At 41.7% G+C, this 21,115-nt stretch overlaps 1 protein-coding gene across 1 annotated transcript in view; it reads right to left on the bottom strand.

Moving 5' to 3' along the window:
* The window catches only part of LOC116304022 (dynein axonemal heavy chain 5-like), a 71,274-nt gene that overhangs the window by 47,029 nt on the left and 3,130 nt on the right, over nucleotides 1–21,115 (bottom strand). Inside the window, exons 5-26 of the mRNA XM_089033928.1 lie at nucleotides 20,848–21,025; nucleotides 19,925–20,100; nucleotides 17,977–18,153; nucleotides 16,575–16,688; nucleotides 15,702–15,809; nucleotides 14,520–14,966; nucleotides 13,654–13,739; nucleotides 12,716–13,043; nucleotides 12,126–12,332; nucleotides 11,387–11,704; nucleotides 9,385–10,519; nucleotides 8,530–8,765; nucleotides 7,794–7,898; nucleotides 7,135–7,248; nucleotides 6,652–6,714; nucleotides 5,683–5,921; nucleotides 5,149–5,389; nucleotides 3,490–3,689; nucleotides 3,105–3,258; nucleotides 2,053–2,216; nucleotides 1,376–1,478; nucleotides 138–242 (exon numbers count right to left, since the gene is read on the bottom strand). Of these exons, the coding sequence (XP_088890054.1) occupies nucleotides 138–242; nucleotides 1,376–1,478; nucleotides 2,053–2,216; nucleotides 3,105–3,258; nucleotides 3,490–3,689; nucleotides 5,149–5,389; nucleotides 5,683–5,921; nucleotides 6,652–6,714; nucleotides 7,135–7,248; nucleotides 7,794–7,898; nucleotides 8,530–8,765; nucleotides 9,385–10,519; nucleotides 11,387–11,704; nucleotides 12,126–12,332; nucleotides 12,716–13,043; nucleotides 13,654–13,739; nucleotides 14,520–14,966; nucleotides 15,702–15,809; nucleotides 16,575–16,688; nucleotides 17,977–18,153; nucleotides 19,925–20,100; nucleotides 20,848–21,025 (4,998 nt within the window). The remainder of the gene's footprint in view (nucleotides 1–137; nucleotides 243–1,375; nucleotides 1,479–2,052; nucleotides 2,217–3,104; nucleotides 3,259–3,489; nucleotides 3,690–5,148; nucleotides 5,390–5,682; nucleotides 5,922–6,651; nucleotides 6,715–7,134; nucleotides 7,249–7,793; nucleotides 7,899–8,529; nucleotides 8,766–9,384; nucleotides 10,520–11,386; nucleotides 11,705–12,125; nucleotides 12,333–12,715; nucleotides 13,044–13,653; nucleotides 13,740–14,519; nucleotides 14,967–15,701; nucleotides 15,810–16,574; nucleotides 16,689–17,976; nucleotides 18,154–19,924; nucleotides 20,101–20,847; nucleotides 21,026–21,115) is intronic.

Raw genomic sequence — 21,115 nt, 5'->3', positions numbered from 1 at the left:
TCTTGCACGTCAGATATGACCTACAGATATGACGTACAGATATGACCTACAGAGGCGAAAGCTACTGCGCATACTACAATACGATAAGCGCAGACAGAGTACTGCAGGCGCGTCCTTGCTAACAGGTTTTTACTTACCTCGACTTTCTCTCCCTCTGAAGACATCACCGCGAGAATTCTATCGTAATCCTTCTCGTGAAATTTCACTGTCTTGATGTTGTCGAACACATTCAGCAAATGGGCCTTCGTAACACAAACAAAGTCAAGTCAATGAAATACGACTGGGTCTGAATTTCTTAGTCTCAAAGAACCAGAGAATCATGACTTAAGTGTCCAGGGTAAAGCTCTCGACTTGGAACTGAGAAGATGATCGATTTGGGACGGTGTAGCAGTAGTACACTCGCCTCTCACCTCTGGGGTCTCGAGTTTGATTTGGAATCCCATGTGTGTAGACATTATTATATCTCTTGACTCCCATCGATAAAATTGAGGTCGGCTCTGCACGGGTGGCGTAGCGGTAGAGCGCTCGCCTCTCACCAATGCGACCCGGGTTTGAATCTCGGAATTTGGTTGTTGTTCTCTCCTGTACTTTGAGGGTTTTTCTCCTTCCACGAAACCCAAAAATCTAAATACTAATTTGTGAGTTAGCTATGTCTTTGTACAGCCCAGAGGTTGTTTTAGTGCACTGAAAAATTTGATTTGAGTCGAGATTAGGGCGCAACTGAAATTTTGCTCTCAAATATGATGGGGCACCAAGTATAAACATTTCTCAACAGAAGTACACCATTTGTATCAAGAAATAAGGCCATTTGTACCCAGAATTACGTCATTTGTATCCAGAATTACGTCATTTGTACCCAGAATTACGTCATTTGTACCCAGAATTACGTCATTTGTACCCAGAATTACGTCATTTGTACCCAGAATTACGTCATTTGTACCCAGAATTACGTCATTTGTATCCAGAATTACGTCATTTGTATCCAGAATTACGTCATTTGTATCCAGAATTACGTCATTTGTATCCAGAATTGCGTCATTTGTATCCAGAATTGCGTCATTTGTACCGGAATTACGTCATTTGTACCCAGAATTGCGTCATTTGTACCCAGAATTACATCATTTGTACCCAGAATTGCGTCATTTGTACCCAGAATTGCGTCATTTGTACCCAGAATTGCGTCATTTGTACCCAGAATTACGTCATTTGTACCCAGAATTGCGTCATTTGTACCCAGAATTGCGTCATTTGTACCCAGAATTACGTCATTTGTACTCAGAGTTACGTCGGAACTCAAAATGAGCCGAGATCAGCATTCATGAGACACAGACTAATAGAATAATTGATTTTAGAAAAACAAAGAACAGTAGTTTACCTGAATGGTGTGTGAGTCACTGGCTTGACCGAGAATCTCAAGGAGAACTGGATCCGACACGAAGAAGAAGCGAGGGAAGACAAGCCTCTTCTTCTCAAGATATCTGAAACAAAAACAAAAGATTTTTCGACAACTGTTTGTAATAAGTCTGAGGTTACCTCTACGCTAATAGGGACTTTAAGATTTGGAAAATCTACGACTGCGACGTCAACCAGAAGTGTAAATAATTTCTCTTTGGGGTTCTGTTCATTGTAGATTTCATTCAAAACATTGTCAGTAAAGTCAACTCATCCACAGGGAAGACAGATTTAAACAGACTCGAAACCCAAAGTGCAGTAATTTACACTTCAAGGTAAATAGAGGAGAGTTCGTACGCTTAATTATCTTAAGTGCTTATCTTATCTTAATGTTTGCGTATGCAGCAAAAGCAAAAGCCTTACGAAAAGCTACATGGAGAAGTATGTTGGCGCTGCCACACGAGTTGCATGGAACAATGCAGCGCAATGTGAAAAAATGTTGCGAGACAAGTTACAGCAATCGTTGCCAAAAGTAGAATTCGTTTCTACTTTTGGCAACGATTGCGTCTCCGTTGCACCGTGTAGACACTCTTACAACTTGTGTTGCAAAGCTGTTGTAATACATATTGCAGATATTGTTCAGCTGTCTTCATTCCTTACCCAGTGAGAGATTTCTGGCAGAGTTCCAGCTGTTCTAGAAGATGAGGCAGCAACTGACCAAGGGTTTCGTCGCCCACGCAGCACTGAACGACGTTAGCATTTTCGTGCGCTCGAGTCATGATCTTCACCCACTGTTTGTCGATATTCTGGAATCGCTTGGCTTCCTGCAATCGTTCATAAGGAATATTTATATTGGATGGTACCTTAAGCAGATGATATTGCGACGCTGATGGTATACATCATGATGATGCTGTTGGTAGTGACGATAAGTAATGACGATAATGGTGATGATGATGATTTTGATGATGGTGACGAAGATGATGATGGTGACGAAGATGATGATGGTGACGAAGATGATGATGGTGACGAAGATGATGATGGTGACGAAGATAATGATGGTGACAAAAATGATGGTAATAATGATGGAGATGATGATGATGACGATGGTGATACTGATGGTGATGAAGATGAAGATGATGATGGTGGTGATAGTGACGATGATGAAGCCAAAGATGACGAGTATGACAATCATGACATGAGTCTTAAATTATACGAAAACAATTATTCTCCTCAGGCTCAGTGACTCAGTGACTCGAAGAATTGCCCTATTTCATAATGACGTCGCATCAAAACAAACTATTGTTTTAACGCTAGGGATCATGGTCGCTGGAGGGGGATGGAATGACAACAACACATCTTAAATCACAATGAAATTTGGTTTATGAGCTGGTGAAGGCAAGAACAAATTAAGCTACGGACACACGGTGCAACATTGCGCACAAAATTGCATGGAATTGATGTTGCAGGCCATGACACACGACGCAACTTATTGCACGCAACGTTGCTAAAGTAGAAAACTATCCTACTTCAGTAACATTGCCTGCAATCTTGCGCGCAATGTTGCAACGTTTCTGTGCCTTCAATATTACGCTAAATGTCTCGAAGGAAGAGAATTAAGCTTAATTTAGCCTAAATTTCGTCATTATGAAATAGGGCAATTGCGGTTTGATAAATATTCCACCGATAATCATAATAATTATTAAATAGCGTACCTTTGGCAGTTGTTTGGCAATATCTCCGCCAACGAACACAGCCTCCAGGTAGATCCATAGGTTCTGTACCGTCATCCAGTTCTCTATGATATCTGTAGTGTTGGAGAGTTTCTGTACCCAGGTCTGAATAGTCTTCTTGAACGGGGCGTTATACCTACACAATAGATAGCAAATTAGCAGGGACTGTGTGTAAAACCTTGGGAGCACGGGTGACGTGCGCTGCTAATGTACAACCTCTCACCAATGCGACCTGAGTTCGAGTCCCGCCAGACACGGTGTCGTATGTGAGGAGAGTTGTATGATTGTTCTCTCCTGTGCTTTGGCACTTTGGCCAATCAGATTGCGCGTTAGAACTATTAACTAGAATTATTTTATAATCTCTCACCTGTTGCTTAGCAACGATCCCAAGACCATAAGACTGTCTTCTAGCAGCGATACACTCTCACTAGTGTTGTCTCCCCTCAACAAAAGTTCACCACGGTTTTTGAAGTTGGCAAAAGTGAAGTCCTTCGTGTTCCAGTCAGCAATGACCATTTTTAGTTTGGCTTCAATGTCTTTTTCTTTCACAGCAGCTATGCAGACATCCTAGAGACAGAAAAACGAGAGAAAAGATAATAGCTTAGACTTTGCAAATTGTTAATTTCTCGCGCGCAGACAAATTAGCCGACGTCAACGAGCGCGCGCTCTTTCCGTTGGTTGTTTTGATCGCTAAAAAAACGTCGAAAATTAAAAAACAGACATCAGTTTTTTATGTGTCTGTCCTCTTATTGATGATAAAAAAATAACCAATCAGCGCACGAGAAATTTGTAAGTTATTGTGAAAAATGCGCTCGTGGTTCTACTTGAGTTTGGATCACATACTGATGCCATTCCATGTTCGATTAGAGTACAGAGTACCTTCCATAGAAAAAGGACCTCGGTTTGCTAAAGGAACAACATGCATGTGCTTATATTTTTTATCTTAATTTTTTTTGGACATCTGTGTTTTGAACTTCTGAAGTTTCTGACGACTTTTGAAGAATCTACCAAAACGGAATGGAACGAATGACGAAAAAATAGGATTTAACAGTGGTATTTCTACAGAGCTGCTCTTCATCCACTGAAATCCAATTGGAATTTAGTAGTTGATTTTTGCGGAGGGAGGAGAACCAGAGAACCTGGAGAAAAAATAATCGAAGCACAGGAGAGAACCAAAAAACAACTCTACTCACATACTACACAGGAGAGAACCAACAAACAACTCTACTCACATACTACACAGGAGAGAACCAACAAACAACTCTACTCACATACTACACAGGAGAGAACCAACAAACAAGTCTACTCACATACTACACACGAGAGAACCAACAAACAACTCTACTCACATACTACACAGGAGAGAACCAACAAACAAGTCTACTCGCATACTACACAGTAGAGAGTCAACAAACGACTCTACTCACATACTACACAGGAGAGAACCAACAAACAACTCTACTCACATACTACACACGAGAGAACCAACAAACAACTCTACTCACATACTACACACGAGAGAACCAACAAACAACTCTACTCACATACGACACCGAGTCTGGGAATTGAACACGGTTCTCCCTTGAGACTAGAGAGCTTAAGATTCTCGTTTACAGTAAACGTGAAACTTCAGTTGACCATTAAAAAATTCTTTAAAATTAGTGAAAAGCAACCGCAAAAATCTCCAAGTGGTACATAAACAAAAGAATACTTGTCTTGGTCGAGAAGGTTTGCAAAAGGTAAAGTGAAATGTAGGGAAACGATGAAAACGTGGTCACGTTTGCCGTTTGCGGGAAGGAAAAACGGGAATCTTAATCTTCCTACTATCATTCTCATCGCTACACCACCTGTGCTTAGAGTGAATGAAAAAACATTTCGAAAAGTTGCGTTTATTCACCGGACACGTGTAGACGAAAAGCCAATCCAAAAAAAAAAAAAAAAGAAAAAAAATGGTTTCAACAATATCCGGGTACGTGTAGAAAGGACCTAAGTTTCTTTGTGACATTTTCTTTCCATCATCACTCACCTCTATATCTTCCTTGTGCTTCAGGAGTGGAGCTTCCATGATGTTCCTGAGCGAGAACGTCTCAGATTCGATATCAAACGTGTGTCCGGTAAGAGCAGCGATTCTATCCCAGTGACGGCCCTTCATGGCCTTGTTGGCCATCAGCTCCAGAAGTGGACAACTCTCATTGAAGTCGTCAATCGTTTTCTTCAGGTCGAGGAAGGCTTGCCAGTCTTTCAGGGCGCGTGGTAGCTTGCGACACCTGTTTTAGAGAAGGATGGAAAACTTTGTCGTTAGGCGCAATGTTGATACATAATTTTTTATGATATTTATATATATATATTTCTCAAGGCAAGGCAAGGCAAGGCAAGGCAAGGCAAGGCAAGGCAAGGCAAGGCAAGGCAAGGCAAGGCAAGGCAAGGCAAGGCAAGGCAAGGCAAGGCAAGGCAAGGCAAGGCAAGGCAAGGCAAGGCAAAGCGAAGCGAAACGAAAGAGGCGAGGAGAGATAAGAAAGAAGCTTGAACCCACAGACATCTCGATAACCGTAACACTAACCTTGTTTGAAAGTCTAGTAACTCTTGGTTTATTTTCTCAATATTAACATCCTGCCATAAGATATCATAATATCCATTGACAGTATCAATAACATCGTTATAAAGACCATATAACTTCTGCAAGAGGTTCAGCTCACGTTTGATCTGCATGAGATCAGGGTACTCTGTCACTGGGAGTCCAAACAACTCTTCTCCGCCAGAATATGTGATGTACTTCCTCCACAACGTGTCGAAACGACTCTGAAAGACAACAGACCATTAATGAATGAGACATGAGGCAAAGGTTTAAAAAAGAAATGTAAGAATGTAATACAGAAAGAAAAATAGCGAGGAAGAAAGGAAGAAAGGGGGGAAGGAAGGAATGAAGGAAGTAGCGAAGGAGTGATGGAACGAAGGAAGGAAGGAAGGAAGGAAAGAAGGAAGGAAGGAAGGAAGGACGGAAGGAAGAAAGGAAGAAAGGAAGAAAGGAAGAAAGGAAGGAAGGAAGGAAGGAAGGAAGTAGCGAAGGAGTGATGGAACGAAGGAAGGAAGGAAGGAAGGAAAGAAGGAAGGAAGGAAAGAAGGAAGGAAGGAAGGACGGAAGGAAGAAAGGAAGGAAGGAAGGAAGGAAGGAAGGAAGGAAGGAAGGAAGGAAGGAAGGACGGAAGGAAGTAGCGAAGGAGTGATGGAACGAAGGAAGGAAGGAAGGTAGGTAGGAAAGAAGGAGGGTAGGAAGGAAGGAAGGTAGGAAGGAAGGAACGAGGGAACGAAGGAAGAAGCGAAGGAGTGATGGAACGAACGAACGAACGAACGAACGAGCGAGCGAGCGAGCGAACGAACGAACGAACGAAGAAGAAACGAACGAACAAAGGAATGAAGGAACGAAGGAAGTAGCAAAGGAGTGAAGGAGTGAAGCAACGAGGGAACGAGGGAACGAAGGAAGGAGGGATGGAAGAAATCATGGTAATTTTGAGAGTAGTGAACAGTGTACCTGGAAGATAATAAGTCTGTCACTTGCTTCTCTTGGTGGTACGTTAGCGACCATTGGTCCACCCTAATGGCAAAATAAATAAATCCATTACGACACAAAACAATACAACATCTTTATTGAATATCCATGGAAAGCTCTTTCCAGAAACAACTTACATCGGGAAGAGAAAAAACTAATAAGAGTAGACGTCCTCAAGTAAATAAATATAAACATATAGACATTCCAAGGTTGAGGGGGATAACGAGTCGAATTGGCGGTGCACTGCATTGTGGGACTGTTTTAGGGGATGAAATAGACGCCATCTTGGAAAAATATCTCATAAAACGACCCTACAATGTACTGCGATGCTGTGCTATGGTCAATGATAATGGATGGATGGATGGGATGGATGAATGGATGGGATGGAAGGGATGGAGGGATGGACGGGATGGATGGATGGGATGGATGGGAAGGATTGGATGGATTGGGTTCGATGGATGTTACCTCGTTGTAGTCGCTAGCAAACTTGTCAACATCTTTTACAAACACTTGGACTTCATCAATAAGGCCTCCCTTGAAGTTAGGCTGGATTGTGATAAGGTGATCCTGCGACTCAATCTACGATACGAACACATTATTGTCAAGAGACCTCTTTACCTTGGACGTAATGTTTTCCCATTTCAGACCACGTGTCATTATCAACATAATCACCATCACCATCATTATATTTGTTAACATCATCATCATCACCATTATCACTTTCTTAATTAACATAATCATCACCAACATCATCATTTATCATTTCATCATCACCATCATCATCATCATCATGTATCATTTCATCATCACCATCATCATCATCATCAACACCGTCATTTATGAATATCGTTATCAGCATCATCACCAACCATCACTATCATCTTCATTAACCATTATCATTATTCATCAACATCATCATCAACACCATCGTCACAATCATCAACTATCATCGCCATCAACATCACTATTACCATCATCACTTTTAACATCATCATCATCGACTTCATTATGAACATTATCATCAAAATGCATAAATATTTTTTTTATCACATCATTCATTTATCTTCATCAAAATCACAAGCATCAATATTATCATCATTGTATTGATTATCATGACATCATACCGCGAGTGCTTGCAGCTTCTGCCAAGAGTATCTCATTGTGTCTACTCGTTCAGACTCCTCGCGTGCTATTGGTAATTCATAGCGAGATAACATTTGGTAGGATTCCTGGGGGTAAGAACAAACGTTTGTTAGTTGGTCAGTAGAAGATGTGGGGATTGGGTAGTCAGTATCATGTATGAAGTGAGACAAAATGGGAAGTCGAGGAAGAGCGAACCTTTCAAACAGGATTGATTACAGCAACAACAACAGCAGCAACAACAGCAACAACAGTAGCAACAACAGCAGCAACAGCAACAACAACAGCAACAGCAGCAGCAACAGCAGCAGCAACAACAACAGCAGCAGCAGAAACAGCAGCAGCAACAACCACAGCAGCGACAACAACAGCAGCAGCAGCAACAGCAGCAGCAGAAACAGCAGCAGCAACAACAGCAGCAGCAGCAAAAACCCTTTTAGCACAGGAGAGAACCAACAAACAACTCTTCTTCATATACTACACCAAGACTGGGAACGAACTCTGGCCGCACTGTTGAGAGACGCGGTGAGTTAGAGGCGCACGCCATCCATGCTTCCCATAAAACAATATCAACAACGATAACAACAACTAATTACTACTACAATTGCAGCAGCAGTAACAGAGAAAGCTACAGAATAAAAAGAATCAATACAGTTGACTCAAATTAAGACTGTTTTTTTCTTCTCTTTCATCAAAAACATCAATGAAACACGTGCTTACCTCAATAGGTCCCAAACACATATCAACCTTGATTTCTTTATCTCTTATTTCTTTCAGTGCATTCATTGCAAGTCTGATGTCATCAAGGTCTTTGATTGGTCGACTGAGTCTCTTGGTCATGTCCTCGAGGAAGGCAAATATCTCTTCCATCTCCGTGCGGTATTTGATGTTACAGTTGCGACCGAATGCTACGCACCAAGCCTTGGTCTCTGCACATAGCGAAGACTTGAGCTTCTCTGTGGTGACAAAAGAAGATCGAAATTGAGTGAAGATGAATGTAATTGGTCGTAGTTGTATCCTTTCTTGATTTCCTTTAACGTTCATTTATTTAGTCAAAAATTTATTCATCCATCTATCTGTTTTCTTCCATCCATCCTATCCTTCCTCCCATCTTAACCATCCTATTCATCCATCCATTCAATCATTCCATTTATCCTTTTTTTCCATTCATCCTATTCTTTCATTAACGCTATTCATCTACCCATCCATCCATCCATGAATGCATCCATGCATGCATCCATGTTAGCCCTCAGTTAGCACATCCATCCAGAGCCACACACACACCAAGGGAAGCGTTCGTTACATAAAACCCGTCTGAAAGAGCGATTACACGAAGCAATTTTCTCTACAACTTGTCTCGCAACAGCGCTGCTACACAAGTTGCATGGAGCATTGTACCCTGTAACCTACAGCGCAATTTAAAAAAATGTTGCGAGACAAGTTGCAGCAATCGTTTTCTACTCTTGGCAACGATTGCGTCTCCGTTGCACCATGTAGACACTCAGCAAACTGTGTTGCGAGACAAGATGCAGAGAGACAGGCCAATACAAATAACACACCAAACAACATCCTTACCTGTAACTATTGCTATAGCACCAATACTATACGACTCCGGTTCCAGCAAAATTCTTCTTTCCAGTTCCTTATAATGTAAAATCTGCGCCTCAAATTCAGAGAGTTTAGGATCATGTGTCAAAAACTCTTTAATAGTTTGTTCTCTGTCTCCTTTCCATATGATCTGATAATGGTTAAAAATCTCCAGCGCCGTCATGACTTCCTTCTTTTGAGAGTTAACTACCGTTGACAACATCGAGACGAGTTTAGCCACCTCTTTGTTCTCAGAGACATTTTTGAAATAGTTTGCCTTCTGAGGAAACACAGACATACTGACGACGGTGCCCGTGTCGCTGTCGGCTGGCATTCGTCCTGATCGTCTCATTGGTGCAGTATCACTTCGGCTCTCGTCGTCACTTCCGACGTTGCTTGCCGAGCGACTTCGGTTCTCTTCGTTGTCGGAGTCGTCTTTTTTCTCGGGTTTTACGAGAGCTTTACATGTTTTACTCCACTGGGAGACGCCTTTCGATACAGACACCACGTACTGGGCTGCCTTGTTGAGAGCTTGTTGAATCTCATCCAGAGCTGGTTGCATTGTGATGTTCGGTATTTGTAGAATCACGTACGCTTTGAATAACGGAGTCAAAGAATGGCTTGTTTCTTTGCCGAATTCCGACGGGGATGACACGAAATGAAGCGCCGCGCTAGCAGCGACACGCCGCCGAGTAGAGTCGAGTGTCGTCCGAATGACCCGAACGATAGCGTCGACATTACGATGATTAAAATAGGACAGCAGCTCCTGTGCTTCTTCAGCTAAATAGTCACGCATTTCGCGCTTGCGCTTTGCCGCAGCAGCCGCTGGACTAATGACTGCACTCCCAAGTCGACTCCCCGCATTGAGTCGACTCCCTGGCCTACTAGACCCAGCCCTCGGTGTTCCACTCGGTTGCCTCTCAGGCTTCTCGGGATCTTTTTCATTATCTTTTGTATCGAATTCTTCATCGCTGTCTTCAGTGATTTTATTTGTTTTTTCCTCTCCTTCTTCTTCTTCTTCGTCTTCTTCGAGTTCGAGTAGCATTGCGATTAATTCATTGGCTGCTTCTTCTACGCGATTGCTTTTTGCTTCTAGTAGATCTGCTCCTCGCCTGCATAAATTCTTAAAAAAATACAAAATTTATTTTAAAAATCAAAAGTAATCGAATGATCATAAGGAATGCACCTGAGCGCGCGCGAGAAACTTATTCAAGGAATGAGAAGATATAACTAGCTAAAAACGAGCTGCTTCGGTGTTTCTAATGAAACAGTAATGATAAAAAGGTTAATAAAATTAATGAACGCTTTGCTTTCAACTAACCCTTTCTTTTGTCTTTTGATTGTTTCCTCCTTGTTCTCATTGGTTTCTTTTGTCTTATTCTATCATATATACACTCCTTTCTACCACCTCTTTCTCTTTTACTCCGATGAAGGACTAGCGTCCGAAACGTCAGTAAGTTTTTTCATCTTTTCACGGTGTATAATTTACCTTTTTGTTCAAGGAATGGTCAATGCTTAACGCGCGTATATCCAGTTCTGCATTCACGCGGGAAGTTGCTAAGCACGAAAGTAGCGTAAGAGTCGCACGACGTGTAGCCGAGTGCAACTCTAGCTTCTTGAGTGCTTAAGCAACCTACCAAGTACATCCAGAACTGGATATACACACAACTAAGCATTGACCATTGCTTTTGTAAAATAGCAAAACCTAAAAAAAATATTTGTTGATACAAAAACAATTTAAATTTTGTTCTAACGAAATCTTCATTATATAGGGCGCGCTACTCAATCACGTCAGCGTGCACCATCCATTTCTGGATGTACGCTCGCGCACGCTAATTAACCAATAAGAGTGCGCGTTACAACGTGGCTATGCTAACCAGATTAAAGTACGAATAAAATAATAATTACTAAGAATAAATATAAGCGCAATTTTCAAACATTTCCGTCAAAACCTTAACAACATTTTTCTCCAAATCTCAACCCCCTTTACCTCAGTGCTCTTGAGGAACTCTTCAATAGTTTGAGGTGCGTGCGTCGGCAGTTCAATCAAAGGGATGACGCTCATCTCCTCCAGCACCGCGTCGATCCTGTAAGCCACCAAGTCATTCGCTCTATTAAGCAAGAGTTCAAACTCGCCGAGAGCATCGTACACGCTGTCAATGTAGGTCTCAATGTTAAGTGATGTCCAGTTAAGCATCATTAACCCAGGGTCGATAGATGCATCTACTTTGGCGAGGTGAGGCGCCATGAGAGGCTTGAAGGTCTGAGGAATCTTTCCCAGCACGCGGGAATGTTCTTCTAATAGGAGCTGTAGAGAGAAAGGTTATGTATCTCTGAATAAAAGGAGACCGTAGACCTACAAAACTTTGCACTAATTTGTACAATCTTGTTAGTTCATCTTTTCATCTTTTCTTTACACCTAATTCAAAAAACGTTGTCATCGCCAAAAACGATAGGCATTAGGCAATAGGCGAAAAGCAATAGAAGATTCATTTAATTGGAGGTAATTCTCAATATCCAAGAATAGCTGGAATGACTTGTGTTTCTGCTTCTTATTCTCGTCAAGAGTATGGACCTTAGTGTTGAGACTGATTCAATGTTCCTTGTATTCAACGAAACTATTTCCATGTCGGAATGACCTATCGCCTATCGCCTTTGGCGATGACACCGTATTCTTGAAATAGGTTATGGCACGCAGTCTTTTTGTAAAGATCCATTCATTGCATTACCTGTAACTTATCAAAATTTTTCTTCAGTGTGTTCTGTTTCTGTAGCAACGTGTGGGCAGAGAAAGGAACATTCAGCCCCAGTCTCACCATACACTCGGTCTCACGGATCAGCGTCATGATTTGAGGGTCAAAGTTCACGTAGAGCTTCTTGTTCTCAGTGTGGCGGACGAGGAGAGACGCTTGTAGGCCGCTTTTGATCACTTCAACCTGAATGAGAAAACAGTGTTTCATTAGTCCCGAGTCCTATTTTGCCATAAGTAGAGGGGGGACTAGTTAGGAAACCCGGTACGTTCTGCTGTGTTTTAAGACGAAAGCGTGCAAATGAAGTAAATCGTTATCTATTCGGGTGTTTGTCGAGCACTAACCGAGTGCACGAGGTTGACAAATCAAAAACAAGAAACGCAACGAAAGAGTAAGAAAGAGTGCAAATGAGATAAATCGTTACATATTCGGGTCTTTGCCGAACACTTTCCGAGTGCGCAAAGTAACCAAGTTAAAAACAAGAAACGAAATCAAGAAATGTAAGTTTGGCTATTCGCTATTTGTACGGGTCTTTGTCGAGCACTTTCCGAGTGCGCAAAATCAAATACCTGTTTGATCCACGCCTGATGATAAAGCACCTCAAATTCTAACAAAACCTTTGCCATCTTGTTGTAGTTTTTGATAATCTTCTTCCCCTCGGTCGATTGGAGGATGGCAGGATACTTTTGGAAGAGTTCCATTGGTTCCTGGATACGTCTGTACATCTGTCGTGCCCAGGCTATCTTGCCAGCGATGGGCGGTAGGTCCCAGGCTATAGGAGGATCGCTTTTGTGTCTTTGGTAGATTTTCTGGACGGTTTCGATGTCGCGTCCAAAGTATGTTAAGATGCGTTCGTATTTTTCTTGTATTGTGTCTCGAAGACAATCTAAGTTCAAGCTGTGGATGAAGAAGAGAGAACGAGTGCATCAGGGTATTGAAAGTCATGGTGCTGATATCAGTGAATGATGATGGTAATGATTGAAATGTCGACTGGTAACAATGATGATGATGATATGATGATCCATGATGCTGGTGATAATGATGACGATGATAATGATGGTGATGATGATGATGATACATGATGATAATGATGGTGATGATACATGATGATGATGATGGTGATGATACATGATGATGATGATGGTGATAGTGATGGGGATGATGATGGTGGTGATGATGATGATGATGGTGATAGTGATGGGGAATATGATGATGGTGGTGATGATACATGATGATGATGATGGTGATAGTGATGGGGAATATGATGATGATGGTGATGATACATGATGATGATGATGGTGATAGTGATGGGGATGATGATGGTGGTGATGATGATGATGATGGTGGTGATAGTGATGGGGAATATGATGATGGTGGTGATGATAGATGATGATAATGATGATACATGATGATAATGATGATGATGGTGATGATGATGATAATGATGATGATAATGATGATGATCATGATGATGATCATGATTGATTACAGATATTTAGCGTGTTACCGCTCAAACTTTCGAATAAGCCTCAAGGCTCGCTGCGTTGACGGGATCCTCTCGAACGCATTGTCCATGAATATCTGGAGCTGAGTCTGCGAAATAAAAAAAGAAAAGAAAACTAAAACGATGGCTAACATTTCAGAATATGATGTAGTTGATTATAACAATAGGAAATTGCACGATCTCGAGTACAATTTGGATTTTATAGCAACGAGTGATGTTTTGAAAATTATCAAAATTGGACGAGCCTTTAGGCAAGTTCAATTTGAGAACTTTCAAAACATCACGAGTATCTATAAATTCCGAATTGTACGAGAAGATTGTGCGATTTTTTGTTTATCACACACTCAAAAAAATTGAGCAATTTAATCGGGACTCTACAGAGTACAATTTGGAATTTAATTGTACTCCTCTTGTCCAATCAGAATCGAATAATTTTGTCGAGTGAATTATAATAATTGTAATTGAACTAGATAATGGTGATGTTAATGATGATCATGATCATGGTGATGATGATAAAATTGATGATGATGATAGTGATGATGATTGTGATGATGATTGTGATGGTGATGATGATTGTGATGGTGATGATGATTGTGATGATGGTGATGATGATGATGATGGATGGTGATGATGACGGTGATGATGATGATTGTGATGATGATTGTGATGATGGTGGTGACAGTGATGATGATAGTGATGATGATGATGATGACGATGGCGATGCTGAAGATTATGATAACGATGTCATAACTCTCTTTTTGGTGGTACGGGCAAAAGCCAAAAACAATCTGCGCATGCCCAGAGAATCCACCTCGAATCTTTCGAGCATGCGCAGTACATTCTCATAACCAGTTGATCATAACCATCACCTGTAGTTCGTTGATCTGTCTTCGGAATTCCTCAAAATCCGCGTCAAAATCCATCTTCCTATAATCCAACAGATCATAAGGTTTCTTCTTCATCGTTGTCATTATCAACTGCACTTTATTCCAATTCTGTTCCAACCCTTCAATCCTCGACTCGCCCAGACACATGAACGTCTGCATTGTATTCATCATCTCGATAATCTTATTCAATCTCCGTGAGAATGTGTTGATCTTCCCAAATATGTACATCTCGCTAAACTCGAACTGTCGTTCGTCTGGATTCTGTTCGAGTCGTTGTTTTGTCTTCTGGAAGCAGCGTTGGTACTCTTCGTTCAGTTTGATGCAGTTTTTGAGCTTTAGGATAAGTTCGTCTTGTTGTTCGTCCCACACTGTCTTGTAGCCGTGGTCTGTGATGTAGTTCTTGCAAGCTGTTATCATCTGATTGGTGACCTAGGAACGGAAAGTTGATACATAAAATTTAGATTCGAATCGTGAATGGCTGATAATTTAACCCATAGATCACTAGGGGTAAGAAGTTCATTCATGGTTTCACACAATACCAAACCAATCGTCATTGAAGCAGTTTTCCCAGTGGAATTAAAATCTTGTCCCACAAAACAACAACACAGTATCTGACTTAAAGTGCTTATAAGCCTTTGCACATATTTTCAGAATTGTTTCTTTAGATAGTGAATAGTTGATTGTGAAGATAGTCCGTCATTTGAATGTCTGGTCTTTGAGATACAAGGTGGACCGTATTAGTAAATATAGAATGCCATATGGTTTGAAATGGGAAAACATTACGCCCAACGCAAAGAGGTCTATCCCTTATCCGTGATTGGGAAGTACTAGTGAAGTTTTCGTATGACTGTGAAAAGTTTACGGCACGAATACGGTCGTGACACAGCAAGGTAATTGAACGAGAATTTACTCTCCATCCAATCAAATACCTGGAACACGGCATAACCGCGGCGTGGACACGGTCACGCCAAGATCACGGCACTTTTAGACCAATCATATTGCGCGTGAAAAAAATCAGCCAATTAAAATTCTAGAAAGTATCACGGTCACGGCACGTCACGCTTACGGCACTGAGCTTTTCACAGTCATACGAAAACTGCACTATACTAACAGCCATTACACTCCTGTACCCTCGGGTCAACACGCTTATTCCCCTGTACCTACCTTAACGAATAAAGCAGTCATTCTCTCAGATGTATTGTAATATCGGGAGTAGCTGTTGATCATGCGGATGGCATTCAGAAGACCAGGAATGGCGTCCATCATACCAACCTGAGAAGACGATGAAAAAGATTTAGTGATTCAGTCCTTCAAACACCATCGCCACAACTCCATTTTACGACAAGAGGGGGAGGAGGTGTGGAGGTGGGGCATAGACCCCATCCCCACCCCCTGTTAATAATTTTTGTAATCTATGCCACGTCATTTTTATCCTTTTCCATACTAATCTCTTACATTTTTCAATCTTAGTGACGATGGTCATAATCATGATTGATGGTAGTGATAAACGTAATGAAGATGATGGTAGTGACGAAGGTGATAATGATGATGGACAGGGCAGAAAAACGGGTTCTACTTTCGACGTTTATGTGTTAATAAGCTTTATATTTCATAAACAGGCTCTTTTGGGGCTGATTAGCAAAACACCAAAATTTGGGGAAATTTAAGGAATGCGTATTTGAGATATAACGCACTGAACGTTGGGAGAGATGATATTTTGATCAGCACAAAAACTAACATTTTTGCTAATACCTCGAAGTAGAATTGCTCAAGGTTAGTAGAATTTTGTGAAAAGTTTAAAGCACAAGAGACACGAATGAAACACTAAACGTTTTTTAGCATGAATGAGAGATAAAGAAAAACATTGCGAAAATAGCAACCTTGTCGTTTTTCTGCTCTGTCAATGATGATGATTATGATAGTAATGATGGTGATGATGAATGAATGCTTGTGGTGACCGTTGATAAATACTGATGATGACACAAAAGCGAAGGCAAATTATAACTCAATCCAATGTATCAATAGATTCCCTCTTACAGGATCACTGTTGTAAAGCGGGTCACAAAACTTCTCCAGGGTGTACAGAAATTTCACGTTGTCTTTTGCTTCGTTCGCGTAGTCAGTAATTCTACCGTCTAACTCCCGCCACGTCTGAAATTTAAAATAAGTTTAAGATTAGCAGGAAATGGGAATAATTTAGCAATGCCCTGACTTAGATCAGCCCATGAGGTTGTTTCAGGGTTCTATCTGTGAGTTAGCCATGCCCTGACTTAGATCAGCCCAGAGGTTGTTTCAGGGTTCTATCTGTGAGTTAGCCATGCCCTAACTTAGATCAGCCCAGAGGTTGTTTCAGGGTTCCATCTGTGAGTTAGTCATGCCCTGACTTAGATCAGTCCAGAGGTTGTTTCAGGGTTCTATCTGTGAGTTAGCCATGCCCTAACTTAGATCAGCCCAGAGGTTGTTTCAGGGTTCCATCTGTGAGTTAGTCATGCCCTGACTTAGATCAGTCCAGAGGTTGTTTCAGGGTTCTATCTGTGAGTTAGCCATGCCCTGACTTAGATCAGTCCAGAGGTTGTTTCAGGGTTCTATCGGTGAGTTAGCCATGCCCTGACTTAGATCAGACCAGAGGTTGTTTCAGGGTTCTATCTGTGAGTTAGCCATGCCCTGACTTAGATCAGACCAGAGGTTGTTTCAGGGTTTGATCTGTGAGTTAGTCATGCCCTGACTTAGATCAGCCCAGAGGTTGTATCAGGGTTCTATCTGTGAGTTAGTCATGCCCTGACTTAGATCAGCCCAGAGGTTGTATCAGGGTTCTATCTGTGAGTTAGTCATGCCCTGACTCAGATCAGCCCAGAGGTTGTATCAGGGTTCTATCTGTGAGTTAGTCATGCCCTGACTTAGATCAGCCCAGAGGTTGTATCAGGGTTCGATCTGTGAGTTAGTCATGCCCTGACTTAGATCAGCCCAGAGGTTGTATCAGTGTGCAATCTGTGATTTAGCCATGCCCCGACTTAGATCAGCCCAGAGGTTGTTTCAGGGTTTGATCTTTGAGTTAGTCATGCCCTGACTTAGATCAGCCCAGAGGTTGTTTCAGGGTTCCATCTGTGAGTTAGCCATGCCCTGACTTAGATCAGCCCAGAGGTTGTTTCAGGGTTCTATCTGTGAGTTAGTCATGCCCTGACTTAGATCAGCCCAGAGGTTGTTTCAGGGTTCTATCTGTGAGTTAGCCGTGCCCTGACTTAGATCAGCCCAGAGGTTGATTCAGGGTTCTATCTTTGAGTTAGCCGTGCCCTGACTTAGATCAGCCCAGAGGTTGTTTCAGGGTTCTATCTGTGAGTTAGTCATGCCCTGACTTAGATCAGCCCAGAGGTTGTATCAGAGTATCAATAAAATTTAAAGGTTTTCTCAATTTGTACATTTCAATAAAAAGTTACCCTACCTTGAGTAGTTTAGATTTAGCAGCATGCAAAACACCAACCACAGCCCTGCAGTCAGGTCCTTTGATCTGATCCAGTAAAGAGTTAAACTTTGCTGTTCGTTTCTTCCAGTGGTCGAGCTCTGCTTTAGGCCCGACATCATCAGCTTCTTTCCTCATTTGTTCACTTTCTGCCAAGACCTGGGGGGAAAAAGCACTGAACCTTGAGTCTAGATTCTAGAGTGTCATTCCAAAATTCACTCTGGCTTGTGTTCATTGTTACGCGCTAATCGAGATAAAAGTCGCGACAGGGAAATCGAGTATCAGACTGCTGTCAATCCCATAAATCGTTAGAGTAGTTTCCCATGTTACATTGAGCACTCTTGAAGACATAGAAAACGAGCGCGCGTGCTGTGGGCAGCTATAAAGCACGCGGGATTGGCAGAACACGAGAAAAAGTGTTAGGAGAAGCACGACGCGTAGCGACGCGACACTTCCCGAATGTTCTGCGAATCTCCAAGTGCTTGATAACTGCACACAGCACAACAAGCAAGGTTTTTATTTCTTTTATAAGATACAAATTACGATAACCGTTATTTTAGATAGGAATGACGCAACTGAAAGTGCGCGCGCGTGCTGTGTGCTCTCATAAAGCACGCGCTCCCAACCAATCAGAACGCGAGATTTATGATTTATTTTATAAAACGATTTATTTGATTGACAGCAGTGTCTTGCCCGATTTGCATGCCGCGACTGCTAACTCGATCAGCGACTAGCAATGAAAACTGTGGTAAGAAGTTATGCTAGCAACACAAGCGAAGCATTACAATAGAGGTTTTGCACCATCACGTGCCAGTGCCATAATCCAGCTTGGACTGCCTGTGGTTAGATGGCAGAACAATAAAATCCCTTTGCTCTCGGGAATCGAATTCTTTCTCATGTAAAACGATTGTATTGTTCCTGCCATCTAACATGGCTGCCGTCACGTGATGGTGCAAAACCTCTGTCACATCTACAGTTATTCCATTGGGCCCACTTTTATCGATGCGCGCGCGGCAAAGACGATCTGTTTTTATTGTATTTTGTGTGCGCACTTTCCCCCCTTATATTTCAGACTGAAGCATACAGTCGCTAAGTGGGTTGGGGCTAAGTGACGGTGAATTAAGGCAACGTCCATACGTTTTCGTTTAGCGACATATTTTCGATGTGTGTTGTCCTTGCGCCCACACTAAAGCGATGATCAATTCCAACTGCTGCACGAATACATTTGAAAACGCTCTAAATAGTAGAGACATTTCAAAACAGAGGCCTATCGTATTAGTTTGGACAGTTTGGGAAAACGAAGGCTTTTGAACATGCTGTCATTCACAGCGGCACGTCTGTCTTTCATATGCGCATATGATAATATGGCGTCATTTCCGATCGTATCTGCGTTTTGATCGCCTTACTGTGTGAACAAACGCTATAAAAAGTTTTTTTTCGGTTACATAAATATGGAGCTTTTCCAAAAACTCATTAGTGTGAACGTAACCTCAAATTTGTCAAAAAACAGATGTCGAAAAAATATTTTGTTTTTATTTCAGATATCTTGAGAAAAAGAGGCTTATCTTCCCGCGCTTTTTCTTCGTGTCGGATCCAGTTCTCCTTGAGATCCTCGGTCAAGCCAGTGACTCACACACAATCAGGGTAAGCAATGAAAACGCTAGTGCGGAGTCAAAGCTTTTACTGCGTTTTCGGCGAGATGAAAACGAAGCGTTTCGAAAACGCATTAGCATGGACGGGGACGTAGTCTTAAAGGTTGAGCTTCCGACACAGGGCACGGTCTAGACCAATTACGGAATAGACCAATTACAGGGCGCGTTATTCCTGCTCATCCAATCAAAATGCTTAAACTCGGCACCTCATGCCACCGACCATTCTCATTGGCTGAGCAATCGATCTCGCGTGTTGTGATTGGTTCAAATAGTCAAACCTGTTCAATTTGTTTGATCCAAGCAGTAACAACTTCTTCTATTTGTTCCAGTGTTTCTGTGGAGCTCGCTGCTGCTATGTAGTCAGATGGGGAGTTGATGTGCGATAGGTCCAGAGTTTCGGATTCTCGTAATGTGACGGCGTCTTCCAGACTAGCTTGCGCACTGGCGAGAATCCCTGAAGCAAATATTAAAAACACTTAAAGCTATCCTCTAAAATTGAAAAAATACACATAAAGGTCTGTTTATAAAGGCGATTTTTGAAGGCATTTGAGGTGCGATTTTTGCAGCGATTTTGGTCATAGTCAAGAATAGTAAAGGGCTAACTCGTAAAGTTTTATTCCGGACACCAAGATTACCTGGACAAATGTCTCTATAAAAGCACAAAACAAAATTCGTTATGTTTTCAAAGTAGGGCTCAAAAATCGCACATCGAATCAATGCATAAATTGCCCGTAAAGGGCCTGAGGAAAAATACATTTCTACAAACTTGAAACCTGTATTGTAACCTTAAACTTAGACAAGATGTTTCAAAATTTCATTGTTTTAAAAATACGATTCTTTGTTTGAGTTGTATCCATATTCATGTGTCTTCTCATGCGCAACCGTTAAACAAAGAAATGATACTCTAGGGAATGACACATGGTCTGAAATGGAAAAACATTACACCCTAGCTAAACAAAGAAATGATACTCTAGGGAATGACACGTGGTCTGAAATGGGAAAACATTGCGCCCAAGGTGAAGAGGTCTATTGACAATCGTGCACATTTTTTTAAATATTTGGACTTTCTGCAAATGTCATAATCTAAATGTTGATTACTTAAAAAAAATTCTCAAATTTCCAGAATTTTAATTTAGCGTGAAGCGCTATAAAATAGCACAGGAAGCCCAATTTAGATAAAGATTGGACATGACCATCTTACCAACAAATGAATCCAATTGGTTCATGAACTCTTGCTTGACAGAGGGGCCTTGGTTCTGTCCCAGGTCTCCCCAGGTTGTATTATGGCCAAGGGCTGGGACAAAAATGTCACCAAGAAGTCTTTCCACTGAATGGAGAATTCCAACCCCACGTGTGTCTAACACACCAAAGGTTGTCTCCTGAATCAATAAAAAAGAACAAATATTAGGGGAACCTGGAAGCAACCTCTGGGCTGATCTAAGTCAGGGCATGGCTAACTCACAGATAGA

The sequence above is a fragment of the Actinia tenebrosa genome, unplaced genomic scaffold (assembly GCF_029948245.1).
Source record: "Actinia tenebrosa isolate PJP-AT-01 unplaced genomic scaffold, QUT_ActTen_1.0 PGA_scaffold2__45_contigs__length_23673736, whole genome shotgun sequence".
NCBI lineage: Eukaryota > Metazoa > Cnidaria > Anthozoa > Actiniaria > Actiniidae > Actinia > Actinia tenebrosa.
Note: the sequence above shows the minus strand (reverse complement) of the source record. Positions and strands in the feature narration are given on the sequence as shown.